The sequence below is a fragment of the Petaurus breviceps genome, unplaced genomic scaffold (genome assembly GCF_028583685.1).
Source record: "Petaurus breviceps papuanus isolate PSGF00001 unplaced genomic scaffold, PetGlider_PUasm1.0 224, whole genome shotgun sequence".
NCBI classification, from domain to species: Eukaryota; Metazoa; Chordata; class Mammalia; order Diprotodontia; family Petauridae; genus Petaurus; species Petaurus breviceps.
In genome coordinates, this window is record NW_027185887.1 from 3,928,347 (window position 1) to 3,950,853 (window position 22,507).

The 22,507-nt window shown below is 36.1% G+C and overlaps 1 protein-coding gene across 10 annotated transcripts in view; it reads right to left on the minus strand.

The window, feature by feature from the left end:
• MBP (myelin basic protein) overlaps positions 1-22,507 on the minus strand; it is a 229,639-nt gene that overhangs the window by 83,480 nt on the left and 123,652 nt on the right. For all 10 annotated transcript variants that reach the window (XR_011169609.1, XM_069094993.1, XM_069094987.1 and 7 more), the window contains one exon: positions 22,035-22,128. Coding sequence is in view for 8 of the 10 variants with exons in the window: in XM_069094987.1 (XP_068951088.1) it covers positions 22,035-22,128 (94 nt within the window). In the remaining 2 variants the exon portion in view is untranslated. The remainder of the gene's footprint in view (positions 1-22,034; positions 22,129-22,507) is intronic.

Sequence of the window (22,507 nt, forward strand, 5' to 3'; positions counted from 1 at the left end):
TGGGTACATCTGATTAGCTAGGACAGACCTACCATGACTTGATAATAGGCAGCCTAATAAAAGTTATCAAAGAGATTCTCATTTTAAAAATAGTATTAACTTGATAATTTTTACAAACTTTCATTTTAAAGTATGAACATTTGATAAAGGCAAATAGCAGCAAGTACTTTTAAGTATCTAATTTACTTCATTTACATATTTCCCATAAAATCAAAACTAATGGAAGACAAATAAATTAATCAATATTCAACCCCCCTGTTGAAACAAAATGTAAATTAGGTATTAAAAGCACTTAAAGATAATGACTTTTATCAGAACATGCTTTAAGAAATTCTAAAAACCAATTACTATGGTTACAAGACAGTCCAATGAATCAACCAAATGGCCAGGATAGAGAATGACTAATAAAATCTGTATCATCTGCATAAAAATTAAGGCAAGACTTTGTTAAAAAAATTATATCCTGGACTGAACCCCAAGGGAGTTATGAAGAACAATTTAAAATAGAAATAACATGATTAGAAAAAAGTTGTGATTTAAAAAATTTAGTTAGAAGCCCTAAGAAAGCCCAATGCTTATTAAATTCAATATACTTATTCTTTTCCTAAGAAAAAATTATGCATATGCATATATTGAATATGATCTTAGAATTTTGCCCAAAGACAGCATTTTGAATAGAAAACTGTAAAGTATAAGAAACTTTTTCGAACATCTAGTCTGCTTAGTATTTTTTAGTACATATAATTTGAGTGATCACACATTTATATATCTCATTTTATATGAAAAATATATATGTATTTAAAACTTGTTTAATGGTCCCTTGACAAATTTAGAATTTTTCCCCATTCATTTTGAATCAAGTACAAATCAACATAGTTGCCTATAGATGGCTTACATCAAGAACTTGTATCTTGTTTAAGGAGTATGGTGCAGTGAAAAGGGCTCTTGATTTGGAGTCAGGGGACATAGGTTAAAATCCCTGGGCAAATCACCAATTCCCCAAAGGGCAGCCAGGTAGCACAACAAGTAAGAGCACCAGCCCCAGAGTCGGGATGATCTGGGATCGAATCTGGGATCAGACACTTAGCACCACACCCAGAAATAACTGGCCATGTAACCTTGAGCAAGTTACTTAACCCTGATTTCTTTAAAAAAAACCCTCCCACCCCCCCCCCCCCCACCCCCCGGGCCTTACTTTCCTTCCTCATCTGTAAAACGAGGGCATTAAATTTTGAAGGTCCATTTCAGTTCTAAACCCATAATCCTATATTACAGCTCTGAGAACAAGGGTGTGATTAGTTAATATTTTAGAAACAGGCTGCTAGAAAGATATATGGATAATACAAATTTCAATTCACTTGTAAGAATGTTTAGATTGTTGTGAATTTTTGACCTTAATGAGAACTTTAAGGCAATGAATGAGTGAGAATGAATACTTAGAAATATAAGATAAGATCAAAAGATCACTTCAGTGACTGGTTTCAAGATTGAAATGAATAGTCCTACCATTTAAAACTCAGAGATAAATGTGTGCTCTTGTTGAAAGAAAAGCAAGTGTGGGAGAATTTAGATTCTGGTGGTGTCCAGGAGTCGCTTTGGGATCACTTAGAGATCTTATGTTAATAACAAATCAAAACTTAGAAGTCAAATGGAGTCTTTCTCAAAGCTAGAAGCTAGAAGAGGAATGCCCTCAAAGTCAACTTGGAGATGATGAAGTTGGCATAGGGCAATGGGTGACATTTTAAAATTTAAAAACAATCAAAATCAAAACAATAGAAGGGTTAGCAAGAAAGTAATGTGAAAAGAGAATGGAAATAAATGAGAATTTGCCATCTCTGCAAAGCTTAGGGAAAAGAATGGGTAACTGATTATTTACCAACTTTACTGTGAAGAGTAACAGTAACTTATAATGACTTTCACAATTATTTGCTTAAAAAAGATTAAAATATAGACTTTTAAACCTGTCTTTGCATAAATAACTCTCAGAGTTTGATTCTTATCATTCTCAAACAGTTAAGCCATATGGCTTACTGAAAACTATTTGCATTATGTAGAACTACAGAACCTTAGAACCATAAGGAAGTCATATAGTCCAAGCTCTCTCAATCATGAGATCCAGCTATAACATCCCATTTGTCACAGTTCTCTCCTTTGAGGAGTTTAAATAGAGTAAATCCAATCCATCTTCCATATGACAACCTTTCAAAATTTAAAAAACCATTATATATCCTATTCCCCACCAACCTTAATCTTTTCCAGGTTAAATATCCCAAAATGTATAGGATTCTACAATCATAGTTTTTAAGCTGGAAGGGATCCCAGCACTCATCTAGCATACCCTTTGCTCTGCTCAATTGACAGATGAGGACACTGAGGTACACAAAGGGAAGTGACTTGCCTAATATCATAAGGGTGATAAGAGGCAGAGATACAATTTTGAACCCGTGACCTCTGGCTCCTGATAAAGTATTTTTTCCTTTGTACCGCAGGTACCTATATGCTGATTGTTGGAAGTCTGTAGAGATACTTTTTTATCTTGACCTTGTAAAAGATTAAAATCAGAAACTATAGTCCTTTAAAAAAATAAATTAGAGTTGCTCTGCTTAATTTTACCCAGAAGCACTGATGTTGCTAACTACGACTTTTAATGTAATGTATGTATATATAACATTATATATAAAGTTTTAACATATAAAATATTTTATATAAAGTAGATATATGCATATTAAAAGTTTTTTAAAAAAATATTAACAAGGCAGTTATTTTTGAATGTCTTTTTTTTCCTGGAACAGTTGTAAATCTGTACCATAGTACTAAATGTGTCTCAGGGCACTATGCAGAACAATGGTGACAAACTGTATAACACGGCAGCACTGATGGATGGATGTTGGCACAATATCTGCTTTTCAGTAATGGCATTCTAAGGTTGAGAAAGTAACCACACAGTATCAGCCCTTGTACCAGCTACTGGCAGTTACTGTTACTTTTTAATGAAAAAAAGCTATTAAATTTCTTCCTTCAAATTTTTTTATTATGTAATTTTCAGAGAAATATTTAGATATTTGGTCAGAAAAAATATTGCTATGAAGAACCCCCCTAAAGATAGTTTAATGAAGTCAATGGGAAAGGAGAAAAGATATCAAGATACAGTTGAAAGTAAACTCCTTCCTTTAATTTCAATTGGATATGCCATGCTTATAAACAATATTATAATTACAGTATTAAATACTTATTTTTCCCATTAAGGAAATATTTTGGACATAATTTGTCCTGATAATAAAGGCAGCTATTCTCATAACATGTTATGATGTTATCATGCTAATATCATAAATAGAGAAAATAAAGAGAAAGGCATCATTTTCTAGAGTTGGTCTTTGAAGATTTTATCTTAAAATGAACTTTGGTACCTTTTCTACCACAATTTCAAGATTTGTTGTGTGAACCTTGCAAAGACATTTTAATAATAATAGCTAACAGTTATATGGTACTTAAAAAGTGCCAGGCCCTGCACTAAATGCTTTATAATTATCATCTCATTTGATCCTCACAACAAGCCTGGGATATAGGTGTTATCCCCATTTTACAGATGAGACTGAGGCAAATAGAAGTTAAGTGACTTGTCCAGGATCATATAGATAGTAAGCATCTGAAACTGAATTTGAACTCTTATCTTCCTGATGTGAGGTCCAGTGCTCCACCCACCAAACAACATATGAAAAACTGAAATTATTACCTGTCCCTTCGAATCCATCTCTCTTCTACTGATTATGTGCTTATTAAAAAGTGATTAAATAATAAATTAGTGCTATTTCAAAAAGGCAGAACTATTTTGGGGGGAATTTCTAGGTAAGAAATTAATTGACAAGGTAACAATTTAATAATCTCCTAGACTGGAACTGTTAAGCAACAGCACCAAGAAATATTCCTAAATGCTATCTGTGCCTTTGCTTCAACATGAGCTTCAATTTCAAACCCCAAGCTGGAGCATGAATATGTTTTTCTGACATAAAATAAGCTTAGCAGAGGTGCCTGGCATATTGTTGTTCAGTCATGTCCAACTCTTTGTGACCCCATTTGGGTTGTTTTGACAAAGATACCGGAGTGGTTTGCCATTTGCTTCTCCAGCTCATTTTATAGATGAGAAACTGAGGCAAACAGGGTTAAGTGAACTGCTCAGGGTCACACAACTAGTGTCTGAGACCAGATTTGAACTCAAGAAGATTAAATCTTCTAGACTTAAGTCACTCAGCTCTCTATCCATGTTACCACCTAGCAGCCCTTGAGCCATCTACCTGCCCTGCCTGCCATATAGCAGGTACTTAATAAATGCTTGCTGACTGGTGGGTTAGAGCCACAGAACACTTAGAGCTGGAAAGAATTATTTAGGATCATTCAATCCAATTTATATACTTTGTAGTGAAAAAAGCCAAACACCAGAATAACATAGGTTAGTCCATCAAAATAGTCTTGACTTATTACCCAAAGCTAACTAACACTTCAAGGACATATTATAAATCTTTTTTTTTTTTTTGGTTTTAGGTGACAAGATCCTTTGATGCTTAAGTAATTTTTTTCTGGATCATTAATTTTTGTATTTTTTTTGTGCAGAGATTTATTTTAAAATATTCATGTTCTGAAACTGTTGTCCATTTTAAACTACTGAAACTAAGAATACGTATTACTATGGAAACAAGCAATGATTTAAAATTGTTAAGCACAGAACATCTTTTGGTTTAATCAGAAGCAAAAAAAATAATTCTGCTAATGGGCAATATAAACTTTATGATTTTATTCATTTCTTGACTCCACAAATTTTCAGAAACTGCAAAAATCAATATGAGTTTATGAAAACTTTTCCCAACCCATGAATTACAAATCATGACTGATATTTGCTAAACATACTTCCTCTTGGCCAGCATATTCTGCTGAGAAAGAGGAAAAGGAAAAGCATAGGACATGAGGTGCAGGAATCCAAGAACTGATAATGAGTATAAAGAAGGAAGGAGGAGAGAAAACAAACATTTATTAAGTTACTACTATGTGCTAGGCTGTCAGCTAAGTGGTCCAGGGGCAGCTAGGTGGCACAATGGACAGATTGCTGGGCATTGAGTCAGGAAGATTCATCTTTCTGAATTCAAACGTGGTCTCAGACACTTACTAGCTGTGTGACCCTAAGCAGGCACTGTACTAAAACAAACATTATCTCATTTCATACTCAAAACAGCCCTAGGAGGGAGGTGCTATTATTACTCCAATTTTGCAGTTGCAGAAACTGGGACTTAAAAAGATAAAGGAACTCACATCATTGGTTAAGTGTCTGAGGTGGGATTTGAGCTCAGGTTTTCCTGACTCCACTGTACCATCCCAATGAACCCTTCTTAGCCAAATTCGACAGTTACTAAGTTGATACAATACTTTTCAGAACACAGATTCTCAAGTCTTCAGGGCAGTGTAACAATTTATCATTTATTATATTCTTCATCCACCTTCTTAGTGGCTCAATCCTAGTTGGCATTTCCTCTAATGTTCTACCTCACCAAAAATGTTCTATGAGATCTTCAAGTGCTCAAACTGCCTTTCCCCCGTGACATTTCTCCTGATATCTACTCTTCCTCCCTCCCCCCTGGCTTCTAGTGATGCTTTGTGATTTTACATCCATATTATTTAAAATTAAAGTGAAGTAAACTATAGGGAAGTGCTTTACAAGATTTCATATTATAGTGTTGAGAAATCAGAATTGGAAACCTTCTTTCTTTCTTTTTTTTCTTTTTGGAGGGTAATTGGGGTTAAGTGACTTGTCCAAGATCACACGGCTAGTTTTAAGTGTCTGAGATCAGATTTGAACTAAGGTCCTCCTGACTCCAGGGTTGGTGCTCTATGCATTGTTACCACCTAGCCACCCTGGGAACCTTATTTCTTAGAGTAAGGGTTCTTGATCTGGAGTCTGCAATTTAAAAAACTGATAACTGTGTTTCAGTAAAATTGATATCCTCCATAACCTTCTACATTTGATTTTGTGCATTTAAAAATATTATTCTGAGAAAGGGTCTTAGGTTTCACCAGACTTCCAAAAGGACCCATGACAAAAAATTAAGAGGCCCTGCTGAGAACTTCATATAAGGAACCTTATATGGCAACCAACACCAACATTTGATATAATTATATCTAACAACCATTCTTTAAGGAAAAACACACCCACCTGGTCATGCTGTTAAATTTTAATTTTAAGGCATAAGTGCTGCCTGCCAACATCACACTTGTAAGTCAAACTGGAACTAGACTTTGTTTTTACTCCATAGACATAATTTGCTAACCATACAGGCAGTTCATTTTAGATAAAATGACTTACTGAATATCCCGCTCCATGTCTCAGCTTCTATCATGGCCTCTAAAACATCAGTTCTTTCCTCATATGTGATTGCTATCAGTAATCAATCAGAGTCAACAACAGTATACCTCCTTCCTCTTTTAAAATATTCCTGTGGTTACAGATGTGTTTGCTTTCATCAAAATGGAATTGGGCACAAACAAGAGTTCCCTTAGAATTTACTTTCTAAAAAAAAAAATGATTTACTTTCTGCTATTACATTAAGACCAAAGCACACAACCTTAAATACCTCAAATGAAGCTCCTCTCCCTTTTTTTCTGTTCCAAGAGTAAGGTTTTCTAATTCTTAATCCTAGCTGTTTTTGATACCTCTATGTTGCATGTTTAATTGGGGGTGCTTTCTATACCATGTTAGCTCTGTGGATTAGAGTAAGGTCACTAGGATCTAGTTCAAAAAGCATTCTTAACAGAAATCTCTAGGTCCTTCCCCCAAACACATATAAACCTTCAAGTAAAATGCAGTAATGGGATATTTATATTTCTACTATCTCCTTCGTTAAAAGATATCCCTCTTATGTCAACCTTATTTCCCCCTGGAAACTGTAACAGTGTCAAAATAAAAATAACTCTAATGAAATACTACAATTTTGATGGATCTAAATTATACCCATCTACCCAGATCGCATTACAGTGAGTGATGTATGCATCTCTAAACTGCCTCTTACCTCCCTGATGGTGAAATTAAATCTGATAAAAGGGATGTCATATCCAATTTTCCATTTGTAAAATCCACCTACCATTTACTGGTGAAGCCTACTGTAGCTCATTAGGAGTCACCTAATACAAGAGATACCTAAATGCTTCCTAGATCTATGGAGTGGCACTTCATTAAGGATAAGTGAGTCAGAGGACATATCCGATAATCATGTTAGATGGCCATAGGAACACAATTTTCATTTTCTTCTATTAAAAAATGTGAGGGGGAGGAAGAAGACTATAGTGAGAACATTGGTGACTATCCTTAAAGCAAGAAAAATAATTTGAAAAAGAGAAAGTAAAAGATGCTTAATTAGGAAAGTAGAAAGATGCAAAAGGACTGATCTTTGCTGTTTATCATAGGATGAAACATAATGAGGAAGAAGCTTAGCTTTCTTTCAAGATTCCTCTGGCCTCCCTTGACTATCTCACAATTCTCTATCATGTATGAGTCAGAAAACACAAATGACAAAGGTTTGGGGGATGGGATTGGGCAGAAAGCTCCAATATGAACTAGCTTGCTCTTTGAAATGATGTATCCAAGATACAGTGGACCTAGATTGCAACAGGATTAGGGCCACAATGAGCAAGACAAAGGGGTAAAACAGAGATAGACTTCAGCTTGTAAGAAGTATTCTGACCAATGCTGGATTGAATGCTAGTACTTGTTACTAACCACTGGCCAAAACCCATCACATCTGTTATTTGTACTATTCTAAGATTGTGTATTCTCTTTGTTTTTTTTTTTTATATAAACTATTCACTTGTCCTTCTGGGACATAATGACCTGGAATAACTCTAAGTAATATATTTCACTTTGAAGGATTAGGATCAATAAAGGGATGCAGAGAGAAACAAATTTCAAGTAATGAAACTTTTATTAATCATGACAAATGATGTCATTATTCATAGTGAACTAGATAGTTCTCTTCTTTCTCCATCCTTAGTGCCTTCCACTGCCTAGGTTGACTCCCATCCCAGTTGTGCTGCTGACTCTACTTTGCCACCATGACTTAGCTGACTAATCCCCCTGGAATATCCCTCCAACATTCTATGCTAGTCAACCAACCAACCAACCAATCAATACACATTTATTAAGGGTCTTGATAAGCTGCCAATCCCCTTCTCCCTTTGGTGAATTCTTTTCAGAACCTCCATTTTGGAGAGAGGCTCAGGCCAACCTTACTTCATTCCCTCCAGCTATGCTCCTGACTTTCTTGGATCATCTCCTCTCCCTCCTCACTGTACTAGAACTCCCTTTTATGTACTGTCTTCCCTCTTTGGAATGTAATTTCCTTGAGGAGAAAGGACTGCCTTTCTTTTTGCTTAATTAGTACAGAACCTAGTATTTAGGGTGCAGCTAGGTGGCGCAGTGAGTAAAGTGCTGGCCCTGGAGTTGGGAGGACCCAAGTTCGGTTCTGGCCTGAGACACTTAACACCCACACAAAAATACTAGCCATGTAACCTTGGGCAAGTTACTTAACCCCAATTGCCCTCCAAAAGGCCAAAAAAAAAAAGAACCTAGTATTTAGTAAATGCTTAATAGATGCTTGTTGCTTGTTATGATGATGAATTCAACATTTTAAAATGCCTACAATGTGCAAAATTGTGTGCTAAATGCTAAGACTTCAAAGATAGACATGACCAACTCTGCTCTCAAGAAACTGTAGATAAATAGGATGTATCCAGGGGCCTTTGATTTGTAAGGCTTGGTGCTTACATATGATTTGGGGAGTCAGATGCTAGAGCTAAAGATAACATGAGGTTCGTATCCATAAGACCAAGCCATATCCTTCTTCTCCTTGCTGACTTGAGGGTCTTTCTCCTTTACACACACATTCATCAGTTTGCTCTTTTGTGACTTCATGGCTACTTCTCTTGTTATATATTTTCACTCAATTTCACTAGGACAGGAATGTTGTTGTTGCTGTGGACCCTAGCTTTGGGGGAAGACTAGCAGTGCGAGTAGTGAGCACACAGTGTAGCTTACCCAAGATGCATACTTCTTATAAATGGTCTTTTCAATTTCTGATATGGCGAACATCTAAAGTAAGGCTGATGCTTCAGGACTTCTTTCCAAGTTTGGATAAAACGCAAATCACTGATATCAGGTAATATAAATATTACCATATAAATGTAACTGGACAAGGAAAACATGAGGTTAAAGAATGGTTTTCCTTTTCTCCCACCACATTTGAATTTTTTTTATAACCAGAGCTTCAGCAATATAATATTCATATACTGTGGAAGCTAATGTCATGTTGAAGTTATACTCATGGACTGAAATCTTCTAGTTAATTTAAACCTGGATGCAATATATTCAGGGAATTCATTTATTTCATTTAAAGGAAAGGACTTAGGTAAGTAATTTCTGTATTTAACTAGAATATTGAGTTGGAAATACTGAATTTTAATATTACAGGCTTAACCTACTAGCTAGATCAAAACCTAGAGCCCGGTCAATGGAAACCCAGTCCTAGGAGAATGCACATTCAATTCTGGTTGACATTGCAGTCAAAAGGCTTTTCTTGCCCACTCATGAAGTAGACAGCAAATAGTCACAGAATACTTTTACTTGCTTTGGAGTGGAGAGTCGGGCCTTTCCATTCTGAGTTATCATTTGCTTCCAGAAGCAGGCTCACTACAGCTAACACATAGTTTATCAGCAGATGGAGCCTGTCATTCCTGCTCCAGGGACCAGACCCTCAGTGGCCAAGCACTCATTACTGCTGATTTTATGGAAAGTGGTTATGGAAAGAGAAAGCCTCAGTAATATAGCACTAGTTAAAAAACTCTGCATACATGTAAAATTCTGTTGTAAATTCATTTTACATACTGACCTCAGTCTTACTGGTCTCTCTATTCATGGCATGCAGAAATGCCTGTATAGATTTCTTTATGAGATAGTGTAGTACAATTGGAAGAGTTGGTTTGGAGTTTAAAGAGCTGGGATCACATCCAAGCTCTGCTACTTAGTTCTACCTCTGCGCCCCTGAATAATCCCTTCAACTCTTTGGGCTTTAGTTCTTCATCTGCAATATGAACATTGGTCCCTTATAACTCAAATCTTTTATCTGATAATGAGAGAATGTGTCTAAGTATTTTTCTTTCCCACCAGTCTTTCTTGATTCATAGGACTTCCTTCAGAGAAGTCTGGGAAAGAGGGAGTACTGAGAGAAAGCTAGTAGTAATAGATCGGAAGATCAACTGAACTCTTCCTAAAAACTAAGGACTCCTAGCCGCAGAGATCCACATGGAGAGCAGAGATCTTTAAAGCTTGGAACTACAAATGGCAACTACCAGCTACTTACAAAATAAAAGCTCAAGGCTGTTGGTTTGGTTCAGGCAGGAGGAAAAGAAACACAACATCTTTAGAATGCAGAAGTCTGTAAGAACCTCTCCCAGACTAAAGATAAGTTTACATAGGGAAGTGAAATCAATCACTCAAGGCTCAAAAATGACTAGTGGTCCAACCAAAACCACCATGCCAAAACTAATCTCTGAGCCAACTGCATGCTGCTCAAAAAATTTTCTTTTGTCTTTTTGAAACACACTAAGATCATCTCTGGATGGCCTCAGATTTTTTCCCCTATTTATTTTTTTAAATATTTATTTTTAGTTTTGTTAACATTCATTTCCACAAGATTTTGAGTTACAATTTTTCTTTCCCCATCTTTCCCCTACCCCAAAACAGCAAGCCTACTGCATATCCCTTGCCCCAATCTGTTCTCTCTTATATCCTCCCCCATTCCCCCCCAACTTTCTAGTAGAGCAAGATGGGTTTCTATACCCTAGTACCTATATATCTTATTTCCCAGTTGCATGTAAAAAAACAATTTTTAAACATTTGTTTTTAAAACTTTGAGTTCCAGATCTTTTCCCCCTTCTTCCCTCCTCACTCACCCCCACTGGGAAGATAAGCAAGTCAATATAGATTGTACATGTGTAGTTATAGAAATCATTTCCATAGTAGTTATATTGTGGAAGACTATATTTCCCTCCATCCTATCCCGCCCCCCACTTACTCTATTTTCTCCTTTGACCCTATCCCTTTTCAAAAATGTTTGCTTCTAACTACCCTATCCCCCAATCTGCCCTCCCTTCTATCCTCCCCCTCTTATCTCATACCCCCTTATTTTCCTATAGGGTAAGATTCCCAATCGAGTGTGTATGTTATTCCCTCCTTAGGCCAAATTCAATGAGAATTAGGTTGTCTTATTCTCTTTCACCTTTCTGCCCTTCCCCTCCATTGTAACAGTTTTCTCTTGCCTCTTTTGTATGAGATAATTTACCTTAATTGATCTCTCTCTTTCTTCTTCTCCCAATAAATTCCTCTCTCACCTCTTAATTTTATTTTTTAGATATTATCCCTTCATATTTAACTCATCCTGTGCCCTCTGTCTATGTATACATGAACATACAAATGCCCACACTCACATATATATTTATATACACATACATCCTCCTATACATACATATACATATATGTATGTATACATATATATATACATATTACCTTTAGCTATCCTCATACTAAGTCTTATGAGTTACAATTATCATTTTTCCATGTAGTAACAAAATAGTTCATCTTTAATAAGTTCCTTATGATTTCTTTATGCTGTTTACCTTCTCATGCTTCTCTTGCTTCTTGTATTTGAAAGTCAAATTTTCTGTTCAGCTTAGGTTTTTTCATCAAGAATGCTTGAAAGTCCTTTATTTCATTGAATGACCATATTTTCCCCTGTAGCATTATACTCAGTTTTGCTGGGTAGGTGATTCTTGATTTTAGTCCTAGCTCCTTTGACCTGCGGAACGTCATATTCCAAGCCCTTTGATCACTTAATGTAGAAGCTGTTAGGTCTTGTGTTATCCTAATTGTGTTTCCACAATACTCAAATTGTTTCTTCCTGACTGCTTGCAGTATTTTCTCCTTGACCTGGGATTTTTTCTCCTCTATTTAAACTATTCATATAAACGCAGTTTAATTTAGACTGGTATATTATATGACGTTCCTTCACCAATTCTAGGTGACTTTGGATCTGTAAATAATTTCAATTAACCTTTTCCAAATTCTTATATCATACATTCTAAATAAGTGAACCAATATTATATTGATTCTTCAACATTTTCCTTTGCATATATATTTCAAGCCATGTAGAGATGTCTATTTTCCCTTTTAAGCTTTCATGTTATTTTTATGTTTCTTCCCTCTTCACTTCACTGGGGTACTTATCATCTACACCACAGAATGGTTTCTGGGATTTCCCTGGTTTTTTTGTATTGCTTGTTCTCCAATACTTACAATACAATAAGATACAATGCAATGCAATACAATACAATATTCTAACTTCATTAGCAGTTTCCTTTTACTTCTCTACCCTGTTTACCATTTGTAACTGGTACTTCTTTTTCAGCTTATACTTTCTCCACCCTCATCTTCTATGAAAAGTATTCAGCTGCTTAAAAGCAAATTGTTTCAGGAAGTAGCGAGCAGCATGTCCCTGGAGGTTTTTAGGCAGAGGTTGGATGACCACTTATGGGCGATGTTGTTAAGGGGGTTCCTGATCAGTTATGATTTGGGCTAGATAATTTTAGATTCTTTTCCCACCCTCAAGCCTTCTTTTTCCTTGTGTCTAGTTACATCTCCTAAGATGGCAAGATTTCTTATGAAAAGGTTTGCCTTTCATAAATATTGACAACTCTCTAGAGTGCTTCTCTCCATGTAATGTAACTGATGGATCTCAGCTCATTGGGTTTTTAGCAATTCTTGGCTATGATTCATTGTTACTAGGTGCTAAGAGACTACTTCTTCCCTCAGAGGGGCACTTTTTTTTTTTTTATACTGTCATGTAGCAAGGCCAGACAAGGAGAAAATCGATTGTTAAGGAATGTAATGACCAAGCCAAGAATTATTCCAAAAGTCTGAGAGTTCTGGAAATTTAAGTCAATGGATAGGTAGGTTTTCATTGCAGCTCATGATATAAAAGAAATGAGCAAACATCTTCCACAATTCAATTCCTAATATAGGAAAATGATGCATAAAATGCTCACGTGAAGGAACAAGGGCACAATAAAGGAGATGTGAGTGGTGGTGGAGCTCAGTATACTACAATATAAAAGACAGCATTCTTAGAGTGCTGGGCTGGGATAATGGCAAGGCTCTAAAGAAGTGTATGCTTGTCACTACCACGATATTTCTACATAAGCACCAATGTGTGGAGTCAAAAATAGTCCTTTTCACTTCTCTTTTCCTTGTTCTTGAAAAAAAAGAAAAAGGGAAAGGGAAGAAACATCACATTTTATTTTAAGTTGCATACGTCCTCATTTGAGTGAAACCTTGGTGTAGTGGAGAGAGAGCTGGCCTCAGAGTCAGGAAGCCCTGGATTCCAGTCCTTCCTTGGCTACCTTCCAGTTGTATGACTCTGGGCAAGTCACTTAACGTTTTAATTTCTGAGGTAAACCTCTTGAGACTATGAGTTTCAGACAAGGTATTAATCTACAAAGAAAGAAGAAGTTCCTCAGTAGGAGTTTTCGACACTGAAGAAACCATGGTCCTGGAAAAAATGTTCATTTTAATATTAAAACATCACTGTGAAGATATTTCCCCTTACTTTATAATGATCTTACAGAAATAGGTCTTATTTTATAGACTTACATGATATATACTTGAAAAATCAAATTTAACAGTATGAAAGCTTTCAAAGAATGAGAGTTCAACTTTTAACATTTTATTTGAAGCAAAATGAAGCAATCTTGATTGTATTACTAAAACTAACCATTTAAATATAGTTAACCCCAATTTGTGAAGGAGCTGTATCTGAAACTTAATTTCTAAGTCAGCCAATGAGCACTTATTAAGCCCCTGCTCTGTGCCAGAAGTTGTGCTAAGTCCTGTGCTGTCAGTCATTTGTAACCCAAAACAGGCTTTCCCATTGACAGCATGTTATACCCAGTATGCAGGTTCTCAAATGCCATGCCAAAGGGTATAAATTTTGCTAGGTTGTACTGGAGAGTCTTAGACACATAACTTTTGATGTCTTCTATGACTATTATTCAGGAACCAAGATTGTAGAGGCTCTTTGCTATAAGGCTAAATTCCAAACAATTACCTTTTTTTTCCCTAAGTAAATTATTAAAAACTCTACCAAGGTCTGGTAGGCATAATATCTATAAGAGTTCTTTACCATGTGGGATGAGCTAATTCTTTTCCTTAAAAGGTCCTGAAACCATCCTTTAGACTTAATTGGCTTGGGGACTAAAGGTTTTCTGGTCATCTGAGCACACAAAGTCAAGAGAAGCTCTAGTTATTCATGGATGCATGACTGGTGGGCCACCATGGGCAACTGAAAGGTTGGGGAGCTGCATTCATCTGAATTAATATGGTATTCTCACTGAAAATCCTTGTTAAATAGTCTTCCTTTGCTATGGCTAGGGAAATATCCTTTTGTTAACCGTTAGATGGACTATAAATGTCTAATATTGGTCCAATTTCAGATTTGAGCTACTAGAAAACTAGCCTGCTTAGTACTGATTCATAATACATGAACAAGTTGCTTACTCCTCCTGAGTCTCAGTTTACTAATATATAAAGTAGGGATAATAATAGTACCTGTAATACTTGTTTCAAAGATAAAATGACATGATATAAACATGTTTTACAAATTTTAAAGTTGTCAATAAATGTAATCTAATATTATCACTATTAATGGTGATGACAAGGAAGAAGAGGATGATGTGGATTGCAGTATGCATCCCTCAGGGGAGTATTCACAGCACTATAATTCTGGGGATGTTTATACAGGAAAACAAATTTGTAAGACTATTTGAGTTTGCATTTGTGTGAGTTATTTTAAAAAGATCATATATGTTTTTTGAACCCTATACAACCTTGTGAAGCTGGTATTGTAAGTCTTATTGTGTCCCTTTCAAAGATCTGGGATTTGTGACAATTAGATTTTTAAGCCAGGTTCTCTGATGTCAAGCCCAATCTGCTTTTCACCATACCATAACCGTCTGCCTTTTCTAAAATGTTTTTATTGCTGTCCTCTATGCACTATCATTCCTCCCCTCCCCAATTTCTGATCTAAATCAGGCATAAAACTTTTTGAAAAAAATTTTTTGGCATATTTTCCTGTATATCACCTATTTCCTGGAATAACAGTCCTCCAACCCTCTTTGAACAGATCAAAATAAAAACAAATAACTCTGCAAAATCAATAAGCAAAGTGACAATGTCTGATAGTGATTTACCACCAAAAGTAGGGAAATATCTTTCATCATCTGTTCTCTGAGAGAGACTGGTCATCAAAGCATAACTCTTTAGAAAGACATGATTATTTCATTATTGGGGGAATTATATCTAGCTATATATTTCATTGTCTTGTTTACTGTTTTAGTGATAGGGCTAATGACTTACATTTAACTCTCAAGCTCTAGATATGGTAGAACACTGAGAAATGGCAGAGCTATTTAGGACAAATATACCATAACTCTGTACTCTTTAATTTATTTTCAATTTATATCTGAGTGAAAATCAAAGTATTTGTAACTTCTGAAAATGATCTGCTAAACACCTGAAGGTTGATTATGAAGGAATCAATTCCTGCCTGTTCAGATAGTCTATAATGATACAATATTTGGATATCTTAAAGTGTATTATAAAATAAACATTAACGTCATTCCTAGTTTACTTTTTTTTTGTCAGTGCAGTGGGGAGGATAGAAAACTAGCAGGAATGAAGGTGAAGGAAGGCAGAAGCAATATTTCATACACTATGGAAAACTATTCAAAAGAATGAGCACTATGGGATACAGCTGAAACAAGTAGTAACTGATGACAATGGTGTATCCACTGGGGTATTTAAAGGAGCCAGATAATGGAAAGAACTGTTAGGATATCTCTTGGATCAAACTAGTCTTCTTGGTGGTGAAACAGCATTTGGTAAGTAAGATTCAGTGGATGTTGCAAAGAGAAAAAGCTTTAAGGTGGAAAAGTAAGGATTGTATTCTGGCAATGGACCAGCTGAGGCTAGTATGGTACTCATTGCTTGTGCCTGTGCCTGTGTCTCTGCCTCTTTGATCAACATCATTCATCATCATCATCATCATCATCATGGTGCATGGGGTAGGTGTATATGTGAGTGTGTGGTAGAGATTTTCTGGGTGTCTTTATTAGTCCTGGAAGCCACATGCAGTGTGCACTAGGGTTTGGAGAGTAGACAAGGATATTGGGTCTACTGTAGCAATGCCTATCTGAATGTCACCATCTTGGCTGACTCAGGATTTCCATCCTTTAGAGTGACTAGACACATACAGTTTTGTTTTTTTTTTTGCTTTTTTGCCTTTTGGAGGGCAATTGGGGTTAAGTAACTTGCTCAAGGTTACATGGCTAGTTTTTTTGTGTGGGTGTTAAGTGTCTGAGGCCAGAACCTAACTCAGGTCCTCCTGACTCTGGGGCTGGTGCTTTACTCACTGCACCACCTATAGCTGCCCTGTTTGTTTGTTTTTTTTTTTAAAGCAATTGGGGTTAAGTAACTTGCTCAAGGTTACACGGCCAGTCATTTCTGGGTGTGGTGCTAAGTATCTGAGCCCAGATTTGATCCCCAGGTCATCCCAACACTGGAGCCGGTGCTCCCACTCACTGAGCCACCTGGCCGCCCCTGTTTGTGTTTTTTTTTAAAGCAAAGTTGCATTACCACTAAAAAAGGGAAAGTTATTCTTGTCTATTCCACAGAGGTTCATAAAAGCAGTGATTAAATGTTAAATAAATGATAAATATTAAAAGTATTTTTTTTTGGTGTTCCTTCTGTTGTGCAAAAAGTTAATACTGTTTGTTGTGAAAGTTTGTGCTTTTTCTCTTCCTTTCATCTCAGGGTGTAAGCAACACAATAAGCCAGAATATTTCAGTATACTGTGTGATAGGAGAACTAAGTTTATCATGCACATAATGAATCCGTTCCCAATCAGTTCTAGTCAAAATTGTCTTAAAATACAAAAAAAAAATTACTGGATTGTAAGCTGTGCTCCACAAATGTGCACTGTGTTTAAACATACAAGTAGGTAAATAATTGCATTCCCATTGCTCCAGAATAATGAAATGATAAGACATTTTGTAATTGTTCCATCTGCACTTTTGCCCCTATAGAACCTGTGAATAATTTATGGAGTGTGTTGGAGATACAGAGCTGGAAGAGATGTCAGAAGATATCTAGTCCAAATTCCAGATTTTTTAGATGAGGAAACTGAGGCTCACTTGTCTAAAGTTACACAGGTAGGAAACATCAGGAGCAATCTAGGCCTCCTAATTCTTAAGTACTCTTTCCATTGTACCAGAATTACAAAGATGCTTTTTGTATGACTAGCATGGAATTTAAATGGGAACACTGGTGTTCAGTATGTGAGACACAAAACACAGTTAGCACATTCTCTTAGTTCTCAGCTTTGAAAGAAAAGTTGGTAACTATTTAAGTTTCACTGATTTTTTGAAGAGACCAGTGGTGCCCCCTGTTGGATAATTTAACATTTCTAGAAATGTGATTTTAGGAGGGATTAGAGTTGTTTAGGTTAGCATTACTTAGAATCATAGAGTTTTAGAATAATAGTTCTGAAAGGAGCCTTAAAGAGGATCCTCTCCACTCCTTTAATTTCACAGATGTGGAACGAGAGATTAAGCAAGTGTCTAAGATCATACCACTATTTAGGAGCAGTGAGGGGAACCAGATACATTCATCTATCTGCCTCCTAGCTTTTCTTTATTTGCTTTAAAATGACTGTAGAACCCAGAGGAAATAAATGGTTGAAATTAAGTACAAAATATTAAAAATCTTGCAATTATACAAATCAAGTTTGAAAGTGGAAAATATCCTTTTCTGATTCTTAGAATAAATGTTTTGTACAACTTGCTTTCCAAAGTTGCAAGGATTTGGGTGTGTTAAACAAGGTAACCAAAAACAACATGACTCTACAAAGTTTGGTAAAAAAACATTGTTCCCTGGCCTCCTTCGAGGAATCATGGCTTTTCTTTCTCTTGCTCCAATAATTCAAAACAGTATCACTATGTAAATGCAACATTTTTAGGGGGGGGAATCTCAGAAAGAGTATATTTAAGGTAGATATGTGGTTCTAAAAATGACTAGAACTATAAAAAAAATAAAACAGAACTTTAAAAGTGTCATCAACTGAATTGTTTTGACTGTCACAAGGTGACACAGGAAGGCTTCCTGATCTGGTTGTATAGGTCTTGAATTCAGATTTTCATTATGTGTCTCAGTATTCAATAGAACTAATTTTTACTAATTCATCTTGTTAGCATTATATATTTTTTGTCCTGATTGGCAACTTTTCTCTACCTATTCCTTGTACAGTAGAGTATTCCTTGTTTTGATATTTACAGATCTTTAACAAATATGTAAGAATAATTATTAGCATTTCATTCTAAGGATGTGTGTATTTTCCTCTCCCTCTTACAGGATGAAAGTGGAATTGTTGTTCAGTTGTTCAGTCAGTCATGTCTGATTCTTTGTTTCTTTAGCAAAGATAGGTTTGCCATGTCATTCTCCAGTGGATCACAGCAACCAGAAGCTAAGTGACTTGCTCAGTGTCACACAGCTAATAAGTGTCTGAGGAGGAATTTGAACTCAGTCATCTTGACTCCAAACCTGGAGACACTATTCATGGTGCCACCTAGCTGCATGGAGATAATATAGCATAATGAAAAAAAATCTGAATTTAGAATCAGAGGTCCTTAATTCAAATCCCAGACACACTGCTACTTTCTACCTGGGTATCCTCAGATTCATCAACTCAAAATAAACCAATTGAACTAAGGTTTCCTACAAACTGTGCGACCCTGCATATGTCACTTAACTGCTGCCTGCCTCAGTTTCCCCAATTGTAAAATGGGAATAATAATAGCACCTATATCCCAAGGTTCTTGTGAGGACTAAGTATAATATATGTGTATGTACATATATATGTATATGTGTGTATATACATATATATGCACACCCCCATACATACCTACATAAATTCTATCTATCTAGATATAGATAGCTATACACCTATAGATCTATGTAGCAATAATGAAATACCTGCCTCCCAGAGTTGTAGTCAGGATCAAAGGAGATAATAATTGCAGTGTGCTAAGTTTAGCATACTGCTTAGCACATAGTAAGTCTATATAAATATTAGCTATTTTAGTTATTTTGTGGAGTTCTTAGTATAAGGCCTGGCATATGCTTATTCCGTCTTTCCTCGCTTCTAGCTCACTTCTAGGGTAGGTTCACAAATGACTCCAAGGTGATTAGCCTGGATACCTGGGAGGAATGTGGTGCCATTAACAGATAGTGGAGCAAGGTCAAGTCATATGAAATGAATATAGCTAGGATTACAGAACTCCCACAAGTTTTCCTTCTGTTCTAAGTCATACTCAGTCATGCATAAATTAGATGGGGTCCGTGGTAGTTTACTGGTGAAGGAAAAAATGCCGTTTAGAAGAAGGAAAATTAAAGAGCGTTTCAATTTGTTGTGTTTCACAAGAATTTGCAGTAGTGTAAGAAATGCCAGAAACAAGCTTATGGTATTTTTCGTCCTGAAGAAAGAATGTGTCTTAAATACTCTCGGCCCCCAATTTTAAAGCTCATTTGTATACTCTGATATAGACAATAATAGCTAATCTCAAACATTTCTATAGTGCTTCAAGGTTTGCAAAGAAAGCTCTTTATATGCCTATTATCTCATTGGGTCCTCACAACAACCCTATGAAGCAAGTGCTTATTATTAGAGATGAGGACCTTTTATTTTTTGCTTTTTGGAGGGGGGAAGGCAGGGCATTTGGATTTAAGTGACTTTCCCAAGGTCACATGGCTAGTAAGTGTTAAGTATCTGAGGCTGGATTTGAACTCAGGTCCTCCTGACTGGTGCTCTATTCACTGCACCACCTAGCTGCTCCGAGATGAGGAACTTGGGGGTGAGAGAAGCAGAGATCTTTTAGAGATGAGCTTGAGGTTAAGAGAAGCAAAGAGATCTGTCACAGCTGGTGTCTCAGGAAGGACCTGAAGTCACATCTTACTAACTTCAAGTTTGGTTCTATTTTATTTTATTTATTATTTCAAGTTCAAATGTTTTATCCATTGTGCACCCGAACTGCCTCTGTGGGATCCTGTGTCTTGAATGTTCATCCCAGAAAGATTAAAGATTGTTTGGAGGCCTATCAAACATTATTTCATTTTTCTAAATGAACTAAAAGCCAATTATATTAGAACAGAATCCATGCTGCACATCAATTCCATCAGACTGTCAATAGTTAGAAAACATTCATTAAGGACCTACTATTAGCTACACTCTGCTCTGGAAGTCTTTATACCTTCTAACTGTCAATACTCCATCATCAAAGGTAAGGTTAAATTTCCATGAAGGATGAGAGGTTGGCTAAAATTATTGTGAAATCACTTACACTCATAATGTGTAAAAGCTGAAGGAGTTATTCCGTCTTTCCCCTCTTCTAGCCTGCACTGATGCTTCTTCATAATCTTATATAGGAATATTATAAAAGTTCATCTCCAAGCAGTGCCATAGATAAAAGTTAAAAAAATTTTTTTGGAGAAATGCCAGAAACATAAATAAGAGTTGATTTTAAAGTTTATGGAATCTATAGAAATTCTATTCAGTTCTCAAGGTCTGATTTGACCCTGCTGCTCTTTACCAATACAAGCAGTATAACAAATCCCAGACTCTTCTCCTTCCTTCAGCTCTCCTTCCTCATATCACTAATAACAGCTGACATTTCTATGGCTGTTAAAGGTTTACAGAGCACTTTATTCTCATTATCTCGCTTGATCTTCACAACGATGCAGTGAGGCAGGTACAGTAGGCATGATTATTTCCATTTTACAGCTGAGAAAACAAGCTCAGAAAGGTCCTTCCTTGTTACAACTAGTACCTTCTGGAGATGGGATATGAACTTATACCTCTCCTAACTCTATTTCTCTTGTCTTTAAATCCACTGCTTCTAGAGTGTAAGAACATAAGTCCACACATAACAAACTTTTTTTCAGAATTGTTAGCCAAGTTACTATGGCTGCAAATAAAAAGCAAGTAAAAATCATACAGGTTTGCATTGGGTTTTTTTTTTTTTAATACTCACTATCTGATTTCTATTGGAGTCATCTGCATTTCATTCTGGTTTTGGGACTTTGGGTTAGTGTTTATTTTCATAGGTGTCTTAAAATAATGAAAAATTGAATGAAAGTCTTCTGCAGGGAAAGGATGGATGGGCAGTGGAGAAACAAAAGAAGAGGAAAAAGAGATACAAGATTTCCCATCTTAATCTGGGCTGGTAAGAAATTGAGTACAAAGGAACAATTTTATAAACAAGCAATGAGAAGGGGTGGTGGAGGATTTAAGGGGCATTTGACCAGCAGAAAGGTAACATGTAGATATTCAACAAATCAGACTGAACTTGGCTAAAGAAAAGCAGATTTTAGTGACTTTAGCCTGTAACCTGTTTCCATTCACTCATTATCCTGATAATACCTAAAAGTCTTAGATTTTTAGAACTATACAAGTTCTTTTTACTATGGGGGGAAAAAAGAATTTACCTGTTAAACATTCTTTGGTGTTTTTACTTCTTCATTTGCTCATTTTTATGGGAAATGTTAGTTTTTCTCAACAATCAACAAATCCTTTTACTAAAACAATTATGCTCAGAGAAACAGAATTATAACTACCACAAAAAGAAGACTCCAAGTATGCTATATTGGCTGTCTTGTTACTATAGCTCTGCTGTTCTTTGGGCATGTACTATACTCTACATATAATATTCTCATGTATTTCTAGATACATAACATTATGTATGTCTAAATGCATAATAAATGACAGTGTATGCAAATATGTGCATATTGTGTGTGTTTATTCAAAAGGCTCCCTCCATTTTCTGGTCTTTCAGGTACATACCAAACACATCATTGTCTTCTGGGGTTTCCTGAGGAAGTTCTTGGGTTGCAATGGTTCTCTTGTTTTCCGTTTGCCCCACATTCGTTTCAGCATTCTGTAACAGAAATTCATGTCTTGAGATATTTGATTTGCTGGCTCTGTGATCTTTTTACCCTCATGAAGTGAAACTCAAAACCCAGTAATGCTTTATTCTGTATGATAACCTGTCCACATCCTTCTGCAAAATCATAGAGGACATCTAGTCCAACATCCTGATCTAAAGATGGAAGAAGGTGGAGACTAAAGAAGTTACTACTCATTTAAGGTCACACAGGTAGTAAGTCTCAGAAACAGGGTCAACATTCAGGTCCTCCAATACCAAATGACATGCTCTTCCCTAGTAGCTACCTCTCCAAAAGACACTTTTTTTTTTTTTTAAAGCTCCATAAAGCAAATATTTAGGTATACTTTGTCAGGGGTGGGGAACCTGCAGC